Source organism: Thermobia domestica, chromosome 6, assembly GCF_964235325.1.
Source record: "Thermobia domestica chromosome 6, izTheDome1.hap1.1, whole genome shotgun sequence".
NCBI classification, from domain to species: domain Eukaryota; kingdom Metazoa; phylum Arthropoda; class Insecta; order Zygentoma; family Lepismatidae; genus Thermobia; species Thermobia domestica.
This window is the reverse complement of record NC_137459.1, coordinates 195,785,577-195,804,593: the sequence shown is the minus strand read 5'-3', so window position 1 is coordinate 195,804,593 and position 19,017 is coordinate 195,785,577. Positions and strand designations below refer to the sequence as shown.

The following is a 19,017-nucleotide window of genomic DNA, read 5'->3' as shown; positions in this document are numbered from 1 at the left end:
TGAACGACTTACCTTGTGCATAACTCGGGATGGGGGCCTTGTAGAGCACGTGTTCCGCCATGCGTGACAGGTAAATTTAGCAATTTGAAATGCCTGTAACTTTTGAACACATTAAGATATCAACAAACTGATTTCACCATTGTGTTTGTCTTTAAATTCTAGCCTAAAATGATGTTCCACATGACCATGTTCCCATTTAAAAATCTTGACGTGAATTCAAGATGGCCACCATCTTAGTCACCATCACAATCCGACTTCCCCCTCGGCCTACTATGTTACTACATGGTTGTTGTTCAATATTTTCCACGAACACGGATTTTACAAGGGGTGGTAAGGGACTGATGGCCCACCCTGTATATTAAATTAGATATTTGCAGAAACGAGCATTTATCTGTCTGGAAGCATTTGTAAACGCAGTTGCCCTTCAGTACGACTTTAGTACCGAACAGATACAGACGTGGGTAGGTGCGGGAGTTTGGCTGGCGAAAATAATACGAACGGGCAATGTTTCCTCAGTTTAAGACAACAGGTGCATTGTGTGTCTTGTTCGCAACGAAAGACACAGTAGTAGTAGTATCCAGCTACATAAGTTGTGTGTATTTTGGTGATATCTAGTCAGTCGTGAGTAGATCGCGCCATCGTTGCGAAGAGGAAAGGAGGTTAAGTAAACACTTCACCAGGAAGGCAAATCAGTTGGATCTATTGCAAAATTCATAGGACGATCAAGAAAACTAATATTTTCGGCTTTACAACCAGCTAGCGCGACTAATGGAAGGGGTACACCGCGGAAAACAGCGGTTACATTTGACCATTTTTTGGTTCGCACAAGCAAAGTCGACCCATTCACTACGTCTACTCAACTGCACGGCGCGACAAATGCACCGATTAGCAGAAGAATAATCGCCAACCACTGTTAGACGCGAATTTACGTCCTAGCGCTCCTAGGAAAGTGCCATTGCTATCTAAAGACATTTGCGACGAGTCATCTCGTCGTGGTTGGGGAAACTAAGGAAAAGCAATGGCGAAATGTATTGTGGAGTGATGAAACGAAGGTCCGACGCCAAGAATGCCAATCAACAGTGAATTTAACCCGAAATATACTAAAAGGATCAAGTTTGGGGAGGGAATATTATGGTTTGGGGCTCTTTTTCTATGGCTGGGAGCGTTTATTGTCTTGGATTAAAGAAACCATAAGCAAGGAAAATTATTGTGATATCTTAAATAATGTTACGTTGCTGTTTGCAGAATAATACCTGCCATTAAAGTGGATATTTAAACAAAATAATGACCCTAAACACAACTCTACTTTAGTGAAGACGTAGTTTAAGGAAAGCAAAGTAACCGTCATGGAATGACCAGCGCAGTTCAATGATTTTCATATCGGTAGATTGAGGCAGACTAATGGGGGTGTTGAAATTCATTCTGATGGTCCTCAAACCTATCCTGAAAAGGTTTTGGCGCATTGTGATCTTCGAAAACAATGTTGTTATTAGGGAACTAGGGGCAACTGATCATGTAAAATCTCCACATAATCACTGGCGTTAATATTCGTTCTTTGAAAGTAATGATAGAAACAGCGGAATATCTCGAAATTGCGGCCCACACCAGCACAGAGCTACTGCTCTAATCAATGATAGGAGGTAGACAATCCGCCTGTTTCAAAGACAGGTGACTCATCAGACCATATTGCTCTTTTCCAATTATCAGCGATCCATTCCTTATGATCATCTCTATTGGGCCGGTGGTGGTTTCAGATGTTTCGAGATCGCAACACGCACGTGGATGTTGAGATTGTGCAGCTCTCGTCGGCATGTGGTTATGGAAACCGATCATTTCAGATGCTGACTGAGTTCTGCAGTCAGTTGTAAGGTGTTATCTGTTCAGTTTGTTTTGACAGTCTTCTTCAGTGTTCGGTGATCCATTTTACCTAGGTGTGGTTTCCGTCCACTATCCAACTTCTCCGACCCTGTTTTACCATGAGTTCTGTATGCTTCTATGATGCTGGGCAATGTTTCTCTCGATGTAGCTATTACATTGGCAATCTTACGTACACTTATTGCAACTAACCGCACACCTACAATTTCACCTCTTTGAAAATCGAAGAGGTCTTCTATTTTGCACCAGCAACGTCTGGCCTGTTAAACATAGTAGTCCATACTATACCACCTCGAACACTAGTAAGTTATCTAACACAGCATTAACATAGGACAGTCGAAGTGCATGAATGTTGAGTTTTACTAATTCATAAAAGTTACAGTTTGAAGTACGTGGATGTTACCATTACTTTGAGAATTATTCTGTTATTTAGTGAAGGTATGAAAAAATAGAAAACATAGAAAGTTGTTGGAAATAGATAGTTTCCAATCTAAAATTGTGGACTTTTTCAGTCGCACTAACCGTTTGGGTTCCACCCTGGTAAAGCGCCGTATTTTAAAAGAAAAAAGTAGCATTGCCTATTCAGCAAGCTGTTCGGACGTAACGTAAGGGACGCAAAAACGGTATGGGGAACGTGCATATTATGTGAGGGAACCTAGAAAACCTGAAATTTGTTTTCCAACATTGCTGTGTTTTTGGTATGATAGGAGCCCAAGAGAAATAGCCTGCTGAGCTGGAAACTATTATTATTATTATTATTTTACATTTAACATAGATCACCTTCCCAGTGTGCGTCCATACGGCTGGTGCGATTGGAAGAGTTTCGTCATTTTAGATTAGAAACTAGCTATTTCCAACATCATTTCATTTTTTCGTATATTTACTGATAATGGAGTTGGTCTGTGGCCTCAGATTTTTGATACATCTGTATATTTTACTTACAAGAAAAGAGTAAGAACCTACGTCAGTGACCGCGGTGGCTCACGTGGTAGAGCGTTCCCCTGTGGTGCATGGGGTCCAGGGTTCAAACCCTGCTCCCACCAAGTGAACTTTGTGGTGGACAAACACTGTGTGCGTGGGTTTCCTCGGGGTTCTCCCATTTCCTTCCACTTTCTTCATTATACCATGTCATTCATTTCTCATTATCACTGTCTCCTTTAGCCTAGCTGGCATAACCGTGGGACGTAAAACTCAAAGATTTCATTTCATTCCTTGGCTACGTCCCTGTTATTGAGGTGATAGCCGGTGATGTTTATATTTCACATCTTGGTGCGAAAGCAAAAATTATCCTAAAATTTCTTTACATAATTATTTAGTAAGCTACTTAGAAAATACCACTTAGTGGAATAATTTGTGTTGTTTATGTTCCCCATTCTGAAAGAATAAGTTTTCAATTATAATTTCATTAGCTTAGATGAACTAAGCAAGCATGAAACCCATCTAAGAAACATCAAAAAGGATGTCTCGTCCTTGTGCATCCCTAGAAACAAACCTAGTTTATATCCAAAGAGATCATTACAATGAGCGAAGAATGGTCTCCGAACTAAGGAATTCATTCAGAGGCAAATGAATATCTTTAATTTCTCTGAGAAAGATATTCATTGTATTCCAGGATTTCTTTAAGTAATTGGAAATCGATTTACTGTTAACTAAATTTTAAGCATAGCCATTAGTTGTATTAAACGCTTGTTATATTTCGTCATATTTGCTTGCAACAAAAACATCCTTTTACCTATATTTGTCAAAAATCAAAATGTGGCTACGCAGCACCAGATGTTGTGCACTAGTAGCTTGCACACAAATGGTTATGGTGTAACACATGAGGTTCCTATACGTGTTGTTCCGGGTTCAATTACTGGTAGCGGTACTCGCCTAATCAAAATGTGGCTTTCACTTCATGGCTTCTATGAAATGAAGAGAGAAACAAAGAAAGATAACAAAACTAAGACTAACTAACCGTGAAAACACACTACTGCAGATAGATTATAAAGGAACATTTTTTTTATGTACCGGAAACGGTTCGGTTAGAATTAAGTTTTTAGGTTGGGTTTGCGTTCCTTATATAGGTTTCACCCATTGTTAGTTGTAGGACATAATGCATAAGTGACTGTTGTTTTTAATATATTAATCCTGAAAAGTGAGAAGGAACAAACACAACTGTCAGGTTTCGAAGCGTGTTTGAACATTAACTTTTATTAGACCAACTTTCGTACCTGCGCTCACAGTGCTGTGAGTACACTGACGTTCCAGGTTCTGCCAGTTCGGGTAGCCTGAATGATTCTTCTGTTCAGGGGGGCCGCGGTGGCTCAGTGGTAGAGCGTTCACCTCTGGTTCTTGGGATCCCGGGTTCGATCCCAGCCACCGCCATGTGAACTTTGTGGTGGACAAACACGATGTGCGTGAGTTTTCTCGGGTTCTCCCGTTTCCTCCCACTTTCTTCATTCCACCATTTCACTCATTACTCATCATCACCGTCATCTTTAGCCTAACCGACATAACCGCGGGACGTAAAACTAAAATATTTCATTTCTTCTGTTCAGGCCTCATGATGCCCCATCTGCAGTGGAATCCTCTGCTTCCCATGTTGGACCGCGGAAGCGTTACGACGCACTCGAGCGCCAATTTTGCGGAAGAACTACCTTGCCTGGCCTATTGCTGCACCACTATACAGCTATGCTGGAGGCCCCTTATTTGCGTAATAGGCCTTCATTGGCGTTTTTCCCAGCATTGTAGACGAAGAATGATCCCAGATTACTAACAGCGTGTCTTTTGGATATTACCATCAGCATGCGTTCGGAAAACACGTGTTCTGTGATGCGAACTTCGTTTGCATCATACAGTTTGTACAGGGTGTACTTAAATGCTTTTTCAACAATGTACATTGAAAGATGGTTTACAACGAGAACTAAATTAGGTCAAGTATTAATCCAGATAAGTGTTTCAGACCGTTTAACCAGCTTGAAACATGATTTTTTGCGCTTATAAGTCTTATTAAGGGCATTTTGAAAGACGGATCTTTATATACTAAACTTTTACTTTTAGTTTAGTTCTGTCGATGAGCATATGACTTTAACTATACAATGTTTTTATCCTGAATTGAAGCCTAATACAGTCTGAATTTTTTGTAGTCACAGAATTGAACTGTATTTTTCAGCACTTTAGTTTTGTCATTCGTCTTTGCTATCTCCTCGAAACTCCACTTCGTCTCTGTTCTTAGTCCTTTTTCAACAGTGAAGCAGTAATCGTGGAGCTATATTTTGTGGTCTAAACATTATATACTCCTACCGGGAGTAGAATCTAGTGTTTTTTGCATCAAAAATGAAAACATCCAATGGAAGGAAAAACATTTGTATAATTAAAAAACGTAATATTTTCTTGACTGAGATTTCTTGAACTTGTTCGGTGAAATATATATATTGTTCGAACTACATTAACCAAGGCCCCTCTCAATATTACATGTCATGTTTACGTCAAAATGATCCACTTATTATGGTAGAGAGTCACTTTATAGTAATTCTACCACTTCAGGCTGGGATGTAAGTGATCAGAACGTCGTCAGCAGATTTTGGAAGGTATTGCAATTTGAAACTCACCGAAAGCATCAGCTGCGTGTGCGTGGGATTTTTTAAAATTCTCCCGTTTGATTCGACTTTTCTCATTTCATCATTTCGTTTATCATCATTATGACCTCTCCTTTAGCCTTGGAGCAGAAGCGTAGGACGTTAAACAAAAAAGCATCAAATATCTTGAAAAGTCTTCTATCAACAAGGTGAAATAGTTAACATACGTGTCTTTGGCGCAAGAGTTCCAGCGGGAGCTTATGTGTTTCGGATCCCATATCAAACTGTAGGTCTACGTCTCATGTAGCCTTGTCGCTGAAAGGAATGATAAACTCCAATCTATCCAGCCAATATGGTGAAAACATAGATAAAATTGAAGCTGTAAAAATGGATAGTGGTGAATTCTGCATATGTGAGGAGTGAGATGTGATCAGGAATCAGCGCACGCTAACTTTAATACAAACCCCTCAGACATTTGTTAAAGTGAAGCTGTAAAATGTCTTCTTAAGAAAGGATATATATACAATACTCAATGAATAGAAAGAAAATTTACAAAAGTCGTAACTATTCTAAATTGATTATTATAATTTTGGCCGAATTATTTTAGGAATAAAAAATTAAAGTGTTTTAGAACAATAACTTTTGTGTGTGTGTGTGTGTGTTTCGGATGTGTAGTTTTCCGAATATTTCTGACTTGTGTAGTTTATTTTCTAATTTTCTCTTTACAGCTTCAGACCTTTAACGTAGAAGCACCACACAGTACTGTGGAGGAAGTTAGCGATGGAGTAGCCATGGCACAGGTTCTAGTCCAGATGTAAGTTTTTGGTTCTTATATTCGGTAAGGAACTGTGTTCTCTGTATATACTGTATATAATCTTGTTGCTTATGTTGAAAGAAACAAAAGTTTTGACGACATAAAAATGTTTCGAAACAAAGCAATAATTTCGAAGATAAATAATTTTTATGAACACACTTCAGATTTTAGATTTTGTTTCAAAAAATCTAACATTTTCTTTTCTTCTTAGTGCTCCAGAATGGTTTGACGACGCGTGGATGTCCAAAATTATTAAGGGTGCTGGAAGTAATAAACACCTAAAGGTAAGATTTTAAGAGGTCAGTTACGTATATTGTAGAACGAATTCACTTACTGTTAGTGAGGCTTAACATATACAGAGAAGAGCAGTATATTTTTCTAATGTGTATGCGCGCGGGCTGCAGTTCTAAGTATGTTTCTGTATGTTAATATTGCGTTGAGTTGAGTTGATTTTAGTTTAGCGTCCCGTTCAGCAGCGAGGCTATATGAGACGTGGACCTACTGATTAACGTGGAATCCGAACCACATGAGCTCCCGCCGGGAATCGAACCCGGGTCTCCCACGCCAAAGGCACGTACGCTAACCGCTTAGCCACGAGGGAGCTCTATGTTAATAATGCGTGACTTGAAGCAAACATCTGGAAGCCTCGTGAAAATGCCAATATAAATGTTTTGCTGATGAAATCTTGAGGTTTATTTATTAATACTAGCTGAAATACCCGTTCTTCGCATGCGGAGAATAGGTGTATGGGAAAGACTTCAATAACTTCTCCCCTCAGGATATTATTTCAATGAAAGTATAATGATAGACTTTTTGAAACATCTTAAAAACCTTGGGGGGAGGTGTGGAAAATTGACCTATTAGCCTTCTCCTTCTAGTACATGGTAGTGAAACAGATATTTTCTCCGAAATCCGGTGTTGCCAAGAAATTCTAGCTAGCTGACAATTCTCGACCAGAGGAGTGCGTATTCCTCTCCGTCACTTGAGAAAGGTTTTGGCGAAAAAAAAAAAAAAAGTAGCGTGGAAACTCCGAATGGTTTGTTTTGTTTTGTTATTTGACACTTTGTGTGGAAAAATCTTCCTTCTTCCTTTGGAGAGGAACAAAATTCGAACTGGACGGCAGCTCTCGGCGAAAATAGGGGGTGAACAAAAGCCGATCTTCTCTGTCACATGAATAAGGAATGGAATGTCTTAAATGTTTTGGCGAAGAAAAAAGTAGTCTGGAAACTCCGAGTGCTTGATGTTGCTTCGTTATTTGACACTTTCAACCTGCTTTCAACAGAATATTTCTTTTTCATTGAGAAGGAATGATCTATATATGCAGGCAAGTTGGTCAGTGTTTGTTTATTTCCCCCTTCTCTATATAGAAAGAAAAAAACCCACATGTGTAAGTCATTAATCACAGTGTAATGGGGGCCAAAGCTATGGCAACGTCGTTGAACATAAGTTAAGATACAATGTCACTAGTAAGACGATATGACTGTTCGGACAGTTCCGATTACCACCCACTAAGGTTTTTAAGATTCTGCCAGTTCTATAATAGTCCATAATATACTCTACTTCTGGCATGATTTTGAAACACACTACCCACATAGAATATAAACTTTAATCTAATTGACATTATAAAAACCCATCTTGACGTAGAAACTATGTTCCAAATATTATTTCACTGTTTACACCCATTCCGGATTTTTTATTTTTCATCCTTTTTCCCCTACCTTGCAGTTGGGCCCTGAATGTGGACTTAAAAGCCTCAGGAGTGTCGGTATTAATGTTCAATTCCGGAAACTGGGATTCGACAATAATATGTGTCGTTTTCTATTATTTTTACATGACACCACCCTGTCCCGACCTCACCCAGGTGGTCCTTGTGATGTCATACCACACTTGAGGCTCAAGTTGAACTAAACGGCGTCTGGAGTGTCAGTGTTCATATCAGTGACCCCGAAAACTATTTATTCGACACTAATATCTGTCGTTTTTCATTATTTTTACGTCATCCCCATGTACACGCACTCCTAATAGAGCTAACGCCTATACCCGTACTGGAAGTGGAACTTGAAAGTAAACGGTATCGGAAATGTCACCAATTAAGTTATCGATTCCGAAAACTACTCATTCAACACTAATATCAGTTTTTCAGTTATTTTACGTTGTCCTTTCTCCCTTCCCCTTCGAGACGTGCTGATGGAGGCTGAACTTGGACTTAAGCGGCTTCGAAAGTGTCATGATTCACTTCAGCGATCTCAAAAACTATGGATTCAACATTAATATATTACCCCTCCCACTTCCCTATAGGTGTGCTAGAGGGTCTTAACCCCACTGGGAGCTGAAGTTATACTTAAAGGGCGTCAGAACTGTCACCAATCAACTTAGGTGCACCGATAGCTATTGTTTCGACACTAATATCGGTCATTTGTTAATTATATTTACTTCACCATTTCCTTTCTCCTAGTGTTGCTAATGACGACTTGTCACTATTCATCTCAGCGACCCCGAAAACAAGTGATTCGACACATATCGGTCGTTTCCGATCATTTCCTTCCAAGAGCTTCCATAGCTAGAATGGTTATACTCAACCAGAACGCCCTGATCTACTAAGTCTTTAATCACTTCAAAATCTTTCATTTTTACGGGGGTATTGGGGACTGTTTTTCATTATTGTCATTTATAATTATTTAAACATCCAACTTGACTGCTAATTACATCACTGTACTCTTTCTTTATCGATCTAGAAAGGATTCTGAGTCAGGATCCAACCAATAGTTACTACCTTCAATTTGTTCCAATTTATCTTTCTTTTGTTCCCCTTTCTTTCTTTCTTCCATTCCACTGGCTTAGAATCCTTCATCCAGATCATTTTCACACTGGATCACTGTCACTTGAACTGCCCATTCCCAGCTATCACTTCAATATTGTGAAGCTCCTTCCAAATTCTTCCAAAGACTCAGTTCAGTTATTCTCGGTATCACTAACCGAATCCGTCAGCTCAAACACACTATACTTTAGCACAACATAGCCTCCAGCCATAACACAAACTTCTCTTTACCATTGGAAGTCAGGCCGTTTGACTCTGAACTCCATTACGCCAATTACCTCAACTAAGATTGGGTTGATTAGTAGAAACAGTTTTATTATTGTAAATCCCAACGAATATTGTTCCTCATTTTCCCAGAAGATATCACACTGCACACCAAATTCCTTTCTGCTGCTAGTAGGTTACACTGAACTGCTTCACTGCTTCACTTACCTGCTACTGCGTTTCGACGAACATCCATTGTCTGCTTAGCAATGAAAGGATCAAACTCTGATGCTAAATGTGACGTTCCACTCAGTCATTTGACGAGGACCTTTCTCGATTATGAATCAAGTATATCCACATCGGATTCACATTGAGTCCATTACCAGAATATACGTTGACATTCGGAAACTCTTTCTGCTCAATGATCTTAATAGTAATAATAGTTCGCTAAACCGCAGCATGCCATTACTAATGTCCAGAACCGCCGTAGATAGTTGCAAAAGTGGATTACCCAAAATATGGTCACGTGGTAAACCATTAACTACTACAAGATCGATTTCAAAGTTAAGACCTCCAGTTCTTATTTGCAGTGTAACGTCCACACAACAGGACCCACACTGACCCATTATAGAAATAATGTTTATCGAAAACAATAGAACGCAAAAAAATCGCATGGAACACCTTTGGCGACTACTCTTGACAAGCCAAAGATACGGACCAAAAATTTTAAAACATTAACTATAGGCGACATTCGCAGGTTAGGGAAATTTTCTTTCTGTCGATAAAAGTCTGCTTACGTAGTGAAAGGGTTGAGAAAATATTACAATCTGTGACTTTGGTTCTGCAAACTGCAGTGTATAGATTAAGAGTTCATTTCCCTTTTCTCATGAACGTACGATCTTTTCTCGCAATTGAACAACAGTTCTTAAAATGTGTCAGTATACTCTCTTCTCGCCCTTTTCCTACCTGTGGTATTTGAAAATAAGTGTCCTAGTAAAGTAAAGCTGTGCCTATCATTTGCATAGCCTTGTTTTCCTTTCTGATACTTTTGATATAACTAATGTTTATCATATCAATAATGTTTATAGTCTACAATGCCAGTTACATTCAGAAATGCAAATATTTCATAAAATTAGTAATCATATTTATTTCATTGGCAATTATGTATGCATTACTTTATTGTTACCGTCTATATTATGCCAACTCGAGGGCATTTCATTTTGTATCGTTCATACGGAGGATTGTAGATTTATTGTACTTTAATAGATGGTCTCCATAGCTCCGAGAAGCTTATGAAGTTTAAGTTAATGTGGGTTTCTTCGAAATCAGCTGCATTAAGTGAATGTATATGATTTATTGAAGTAATGGTAATATTTCTTATGTGATTCTACCAATTAATATTAGTCCCATGTTAAGGACATGGAGAGTTTTCTCTCATTTTGTATACTGAGCGTACAATGTGTAACTTGCGTTACTTATTTATGTTAGTTTTGTGTAATTGCGCAGTAACAGAAACTAACGTACGCCTACCCATGTTTGGAAAGCCTCTCATGAGGATTGTGGCTGTAATAGTTCATATCCGAATTGTTTATTTGCCAAGTACGTAAAAATTATTTTCTATTTGTAACTAACTGTTACTCATACGATTGGCCTGGATATAATTCATCTGTCCCAGTTATCTAGTAAATGTTTGGTACTCATACATAAGTCTAGCTTGCTGTGTTGCCAAATATTTCAGTGCTTCGTTCTATAAGTCATAAATGTTCACGAAATTAATGCATTTCGATTTCTTCGAAAAATTAATGATTATATTTAGAACTGAAAATCTTTGACAGTAACTATGGTCTCTCTTATTCTACGGATTTGCATTCATATTAAGAACTAGAACTTTGATCGAATTATTTACAATCAAGCAGAATTATATTATGTTCTATCACCTACATTGATTTCAAAATCACTTGTTTGTCTAACTTCAGAAAACTTACATGTTTTTAATACGTATGTTCTATACATCTAATGAGAGAGTAAAGATAAAATTGCCAATATAGTAAAATGTTAGTACACTTTCATAACCTTGTGTTAAAATTCAACAATTACAGTTATAAAGTGTACAACCTTTCTAAATATTTCTTTCATTTACGCAAGATTATCCGACTTACATTAATTAGTGCGTAAGTGTGGTTAAGTAGTAAGTGCGTTAATGATTGACAAGTGAGTACTAATTTATTGTGGAAAGTTTTTTCCTTTTTCTTTCTTTCTATTATTTTTAATTATTTTCTTCAATCATCCCCCCCCCCCTTCAAAACTCTTTCGTGATTAAATGGGGATAGTTGAATATATTCTTTTTTTTTTTTTTTTTTTTCAGTTTATCATAAATGTAGAGTATAATGATGGAAGAGATGTTAGTTCGTTATTTAATACCAGAAATTAATTTTAACTTCGTCAGTCGTTCACGCTCTTCCTAGCTGGACCATGTCGTCAAGGATCAGAGTAGATGGTTGCAATTTGTTCACTACACAGCATTCGCAAAGCCAATCTGAAATGTACAACTTCATTCAAAAATATCTCTAAAGCAGCACCACTTTTGCCTTTTATTAGTTGACATTGTGATGTTAGGGCACACTCGACCATTGTCGATTTCTTTCTTATCAGTATATGGAAATAATCAAAAGTAACTTCTAATAGTTTTTGAATTATGCTTCCACTTAGTGGTGTACGCAGAATTCCATCAGTGGAAGGGGGTTCAAGCTCATAATTTCATTTCATTTTAGGACAATCGTGATTGTTGTGTGTGTGTATATATATATATCTTAATATAGTAAATGCTCAATTTTCCATAATATCTCGCTGAATGTGGGGGTTAAACCCTGAACCCCCACCCCTTTCGTACACCATTGCTTTCACTAGCTATCTTAAAAAACTAAAACCATTACAATTATAAACGCAAAAGACGTAGGGGATCCAGAGAACAGCTTAAGTCGTTGAAATTCGAAACAACAGCTTGGATCGCATAACCACGGCATGAGATATGAATGCGCAATGTGAATCTTGTAACATAGAGGGAACGCACCTAGAGCGCTGGCAACGACTTTGCTTGTCTAGCTACGTCTCGTAAGGCAAACTGTCGCATCGCAGTACTTCATTATCTGTGTCACTCGGAAAAAAGAAAGAAGAAAAGTCCCGAGTTCTGACGATCTGTTCAATTAAGTTTTATTTATTTATTTTATTTTTTTAAAAAAAATCACTTTTCTTTAGGGATTAGCACATGACGTGCATTATTACTGATACAGTCCCCTGCTCTCTTAGCTTTTTCAATATGTATGTTGCGAATAATTGTTAAATATTTATTTATAGCTGCACATGATGAGGAACTACAACAAAGAATAAGTTAGAATTACATTGTAGCTCCAACACATCACTCCATGACTATGTTATATCCACATAAACAGTTAACTCTCATATCTAGTAATCTAGAGATACCAGTTCGAATGCCTTGGGTTTTAATTTTAAATTATGATGAGTTGTTCAGTTTTGTCTTATTAGAGTCTGTTTTTCCAATACGTGAAGCCTGGGCGAGTTCACTGTATATATTTCTTTCCATTTTAATGTTTCCACTGTGAAATGAATTATCTTTCGGTTCTATATAAATTGTTGCAGTTTAATTACTAATTAAACTAAAATCCAATTAATAAAATATTTCTGGTTTATAGGTTAGTAACTTAAAGAAGATTATTAAAGGTACGATGGAGTATCAGGAAAATCTGGGACAACACATAACTGATTTCATTCCTCCAGATGCGAACAGAATCGGTAAGATATATTATTTGTTACATTAATATGGAATCGTATGAGGGTTGAGAAATATTTATTTATATCAGATGATATCAGCAGTTCCACTTTATATTTGATGGTATTACAAGTGAGGGTAACATAGAGGAGGAAACCATACTCAGAATGCCTTGGAGAAGAAGTCTCTTTCTTTTCTTACAGTAGTTTAAAACTCTTTAGTTTCTTGGTTTATTGATAACATTCATTTGTATTATAGATGGAACTGGTAACAGCTATCATGTTAGTCCATTGTATGGATTGTTACATTTTGATCTTTAAATACAATATTGAGATGAAAATTATTATTATTAAAGAGTATGGAAATACAAAAATAACAGTATGTGAGGATATAACCTTACCGGGAACTGAACCTGGGATCACAAGCACAGAAAGCATACACATCAGCCACTTGGTCATGAAAGGCACAGCTTTCAGTAGAACCCTTATCGGAATGTTCCTTCTTTCTGTCTGATGTACTATGATCAATTTTGTGATCGAAGGAAGTCTGGACGTTCGTTAGGTTTACGATGACATAAAGGTTGTGATAAGAGCAAATTGATCCATCCAGATGTTCTGATTTTTTGTGTACTCCACTTTTCTGTAATTTATTCATTAAGATATGATAAGTGACAATGTTATTCAAGACCAAAGAAACTGCTGTAAAAGTGGCTCTACAGAGGTACAGAGGTACGTATTGTATCTGAAGCTTAAAATTCGTATTGTTTAATGTAATCACAGGATTCATAACTCAACATCTGAAGCAACTTCATACTATAACTCCATCATCTCCATTCTTCAGCGTAGGCATCACTGCGCGCTGCTATAGTTGCAGTATCCAAGGTCTCTGTTTCCAACACCATCATAGGTGCAGGATGGTACTATTCATTGTGGATAAAGGTTTATAAGGCTGCTTGCCCATTATTTCCGAGCGCGAAGTTCTCCGCAACAAAGTTTCTTGGTCGAATTTTCTATAGTGATCGGTGTCCGTTATGGCATGCATGAGATTTTTTTAAAATTATTTTATTCTGTTTGACAATATTCCTTGATCTCAAGGTTGAAATATCATGATTCTTTTGTGATAATTGTATTTCTTTATAGATGCTCCATTATCTTTCATTTTTTGATGAAAAGACTACAATCGATAACCGGATTATGGAATATCAGTGATGTTTCGTATATTCTTGCTTAAGGGGCTAGACTACTAAAAATGATACAAAAGCTCACCATTTTTCTTTCGCTCGTTTTTCGTAAGTAAAAAGAGATAATGAAATGCAACTTACCACAATAATAGACAATGTTATTCTACACCCGAAAATACGAATTAGAAGAATTTTCAGTGTTGCTATCCATAGAAATTACAGTATAGCCAGAATATGAATTACTCAAAAATCTAGGTTAAGACAGCGAGTAGGAAAATGAACTCAACGGTAATTGATAACTTATCATGCAGTCTTGCTTTCTTGTTTACTACTTTTAAAATAGTATTTGTATTTACTTTGTAACAAACAAAAAGTTATTAAAATTAAATATTAATATTCTTAGGAGATTTCGTAATGTTTGGAAGATAAATATGATAAAGTGCCAAGATAGAAGTCAAGAATACACTTTAACAATAACACACATGAGTCCATTTATATTGTTACTGTGAATTTGTGCCTGTAATTAGAGTAATTCGAAGCTAATTGCAGGCTTTTTATGTAACGGCATACGATACTGCCATCTGTTGGCAAAATCGGGAAAGACATATTTCTCGCGGAAGGATATATCATCTCGCGCAGGTCTTCTGCTTTGACTTTATGCGGGTGGTGTAAAGTGGCGGTCGGCGCCAAACTCGATTTGAGAGTGGAGAGCTGAGAGCGGGAATTGGGAAGAGTAAAGCGTAAACCATGCCACCAGAAAGGAAGAAAGCGAGATTGTTTTTGTCTGCCAAAAGAAAAAAAAAACGAAGAAGAGAAAATTTAATAAACTGGCATAAAGAACAGAAGCAAAAAAGGCAAATATATTCTATAATACTTTTTTGTTTTCTTATTATAGACTAAATATTTTTTTCAACTTTGTAGACAATTTTTACCGCTAACAAACAAATGTTAGATATTTGTTTTATTCAATTTTATGTGTACGTTTGTTGGGTGAGAGCGGAATCTGGGACCTAATAGTTACCATTTACTATACTTTGTTATGTCCCTCATGTTCTCCCTCCCCTGGCTAAAGGTTTCGTTTTACCAGTGTAAATTTGCCCATATTCTCTATCTCTTGTTTTCATTTTCGCTGCTTTACCAGTTTGTTATTCTCTATCAGTATAGTCCTGCCCTTCGTGTTTCTTTACTTTCTTTGCGCCTGTTATTCGATTCCATCTTGTTATTGTTATTATTATTATTATTATTATTATTATTATTATTATTATTATTATTATTATTATTATTATTATTATTATTATTATTATTATTATTATTATTAGATTGAATACTGTGTAAAGTAGCGTCAATATAATGTCGTAACTATGTGCTATGAAACTAGAGATGCTCTCGCCTTCGGTGCGAGCGGTCCCGGGTTCGATTCCCGGTGGGGTCACTCGGTCGAAAAAGTGTAACAGCTTTTTCAGGCCAGCCACCCTGAATGAGGTTTTCCTGGGTTTTCCTCATTCACACCAGGCAAATGCCGGGGTGGTACCTAACTTATAGGTCCCAGGCCGCTTCCTTCCTTTCCCAATCCTTTATTCCTTCCCTTTCCCCGGATTGTGTGCTCGCCGAGGGACGTCATCCCTCAAATCGTGAAGGGCTAAATGGCCTTAGATGCCGAAAGCCCAGAAATCCAAATCCTAAATCCTAAACTAGAGATGTTTATAATTTAGTGATAGTAATTCTGTCATCAGATCGTAATATTACAATAAGCTCCCAGTTTTTCTTTCTGGAACCCAATATTTTTTACAAGCAAAACATATCAACAATTGAGGAGTTAACTTTCAAAAGGGAATATATCCATTTTGATCGTTCAGTGAGCACATTTTTGTTTTCTGCTTCGTTTCTAAGATGCCTATCGATTTGACAACTGTCAATGACATTCCCATTGAATTAGGCTTATTACAAACCCAAATAGATCCATTTCAAAGAAATGATTGTATATGTCGAATTTGACAAATGAACCAGGAAAAAAATGTATGTAATCACTAAACGACCAAACTGGATACGTATCCTTTTGAAAGTAACCTTTCCAATTATTTCCTTCCGAGTTGCTATTACCTGTACAGGTGACGTAAGTTTCACAGTTTCTGCTTTCCTTATCGATGAGAGAATGCCATCACAGTTCATTGCTCTCGGCAATCAAATTTTAAATTACTTGAATGTAATCAGAGTAAAGTTTCATGTTCTTTAAAGTCTTATTAGATTGAGGAACTTACTTTCGATAAACAAAAAAACAAATACGGATTTTATAATTGATTTTCTTCCGAAAGATGTAAAAAAAAAAAAAAAAAAAAAAAAAAAATCAAGGGGATAAATAAAAGGGAAACCAAAAAATGTCGCCTTTGCAAAAGGAATCAAGCTATAGTACACTCCCTGATGAGTCCCTACCACCTTTAGAATCTACGTTGATAACAATAAAATGTTGAGTTGTACTAGATTTAATGAACGGTCGCATTGTACGAAATGTCAGTGAATAATTTATTCCCATTTCCCCATACTAATTTCTAATATTTTCAATTCTTTAAAGCAGGTTTCAATCACAAAAAGTGCTAGTAAGCCGTACCGTTGCGAACAGCCAGAAAAAAGGGCTGGTTATTATTATTATTGTTATTTTGTTAGTGTGGAATATCTCTCTTCCTGTACGCGAAGAATATCTTGTGAGTGCTCAGTGTCCGGTATCTGTCCGAAGCGGTTATGTAGGTTGTTTTCGAACAACCGTGATTATCCGCACCAATTCAGTCTTCGCAGATATAATTTTATTTGTATTTATTATTATTATTATTATTATTATTATTATTATTATTATTATTATTATTATTATTATTGCCTGTAAAACATTTTCCCCGCAGTAAAGAGGGAAAAAGAAAATGAGCTATGCTTCAAACATCCAATTAAAAAGGGCGATGTGATGATTTTCAGAGCAATATGAATCCATTTACATTGTTCTTTCATTCATTGCAGGTGAATTACCTTGACATCTCTTTCTAAAGAGAACGGAAGGGAAATTGTCCTTTTTCTTTTCAGTCATCTTCCTTTCCATTCCCCGCTTTCTTCTCAAATTTCACCGAGCCATTGCCAACAAAGCCACCCTCTGTTCACCCTCTGATAAAGCTGGCAGGTTCCAGGAACACAAACCCTGACAAGAACATAATCTTTTCACGTAGTTATCCGCACCCCATTGTAGGTAGAGTTCTTTAGAAATCTGCCTGTTGCAGAGACCCTTATGTGTGAAATTCCGGAAAATTTTTATGTAATATCTTCGATCATCACTTTCTATTCTAACCCTCATTTAAAATGGTTCGCATATATATATATATATATATATATATATATATATATATATATATATATATATATATATATATATATATATATATAAATGTATATTGTATATGCGTCTATGTGTGTATGCTTCTTCGACAGGCAATTATTATCCTCCATCATTATGTTCTGCCGCTGATTCTCGGTTTGAAAAAATGAGAGAATCGTTAGCTTCAAAAATGCATTACTGATTTTACTACTAGCCTCGGCAGAATTTGCAAAATGAAATCGACGACTTCTTGCCAAAGTATAATAAAATTCCTTTTATACTCTATACCAGAACCGCTGCAATGATGTATGGTATTGAGAAGGAGCCGTTTGGTGTAGAGCAGTTCGAGGCAGAATATGGAATGAAGGTAAATCCCATGGTAGTAATATCTTATTTCTACCATGGTAAATCCTTGCGGATTATTCATTGATGCCGAGAAGTGCTATTTAGGCGCAAGTCCAGATGATATTATTGGAGTTGATTCTGTATTAGAAGTAAAATGTCCGTCTTCAGCAAGCTCCATGACACCAGAAGAGGCAGTAAGAACCAAGGTTACATTTTGCACGATAAATCCTGATGGTAGCATGTGTATTAAAGACAATGACAACTTCATGTACCAGGTTCAAGCACAGTTACATATTACTCGCCGAGATTATTGTTACTTTGTCTTTTGGACACCAAAAGGAATGCTGGTGCAAAAAATTCTTCGTAGTGACAAGTTCTGGGAAGAAAAATTGGAACAGCAACTTCAGAAATTTTATATGGAATGCTTGCTTCCTGAAATTATCGATCCTCGCCATACAAGGAACTTAAAAATTCGAGATCCCCAGTACATTATTGATGTTAAGCAGGGCCGTGCCGTGGAAAATCAGCGCCCGGGGCGAGAATATACGACGGCGCCCCCATACATATATTCCAAGCAATTTTTCCTATCTTTTTCCTTTTTTCTCCCGAATTTTTCACCCCCTTACTTCGGCGCCCGGGGCCGTCGTCCCGCTCGCCCTGCCCCCACGGCACAGGTCTGATGCTAAGAATAAGAAATAAAAAAAACAAAAGAGTAGAAGTATATATATATATATATGATATTGCATTCTGTAGAAAGTACGTCATTTGTATGTAGAATTAAGTTTTCTGCAGTAAATTGTGTAGAAATGATACTATTAAAGGCGTAAGTACCATTTGAAACGCTATAATATTTTAGTCGAAATACGTTGTTGTAGTGTTACTGAAATTCTGTGTTTTTGAAATTATTGCATGTACAGGTTTTGGTGTGTAACCTTTTTGTATTGTCTTCACATATTTAGATGAAGACTTTATAAAATATTTATTTTAAAATTGTAGTCTAAGCGAGAGCTTCTGTAAATTCGCATTGAACATTCGGGTTCCATAGGCCATAGATTTAATATATTCAATGCTTGTATTATTTT

General features: G+C 37.0%; 1 protein-coding gene across 3 annotated transcripts in view; it reads left to right on the top strand.

Annotated features, from left to right (window-relative positions):
* The window catches only part of LOC145688380 (protein Hook homolog 3-like), a 168,742-nt gene that overhangs the window by 23,836 nt on the left and 125,889 nt on the right, over positions 1-19,017 (top strand). For all 3 annotated transcript variants that reach the window (XM_081762548.1, XM_081762549.1, XM_081762550.1), the window contains exons 2-4: positions 6,164-6,249; positions 6,461-6,533; positions 12,982-13,081. In XM_081762548.1, coding sequence (XP_081618674.1) covers positions 6,164-6,249; positions 6,461-6,533; positions 12,982-13,081 — 259 coding nt within the window. The remainder of the gene's footprint in view (positions 1-6,163; positions 6,250-6,460; positions 6,534-12,981; positions 13,082-19,017) is intronic.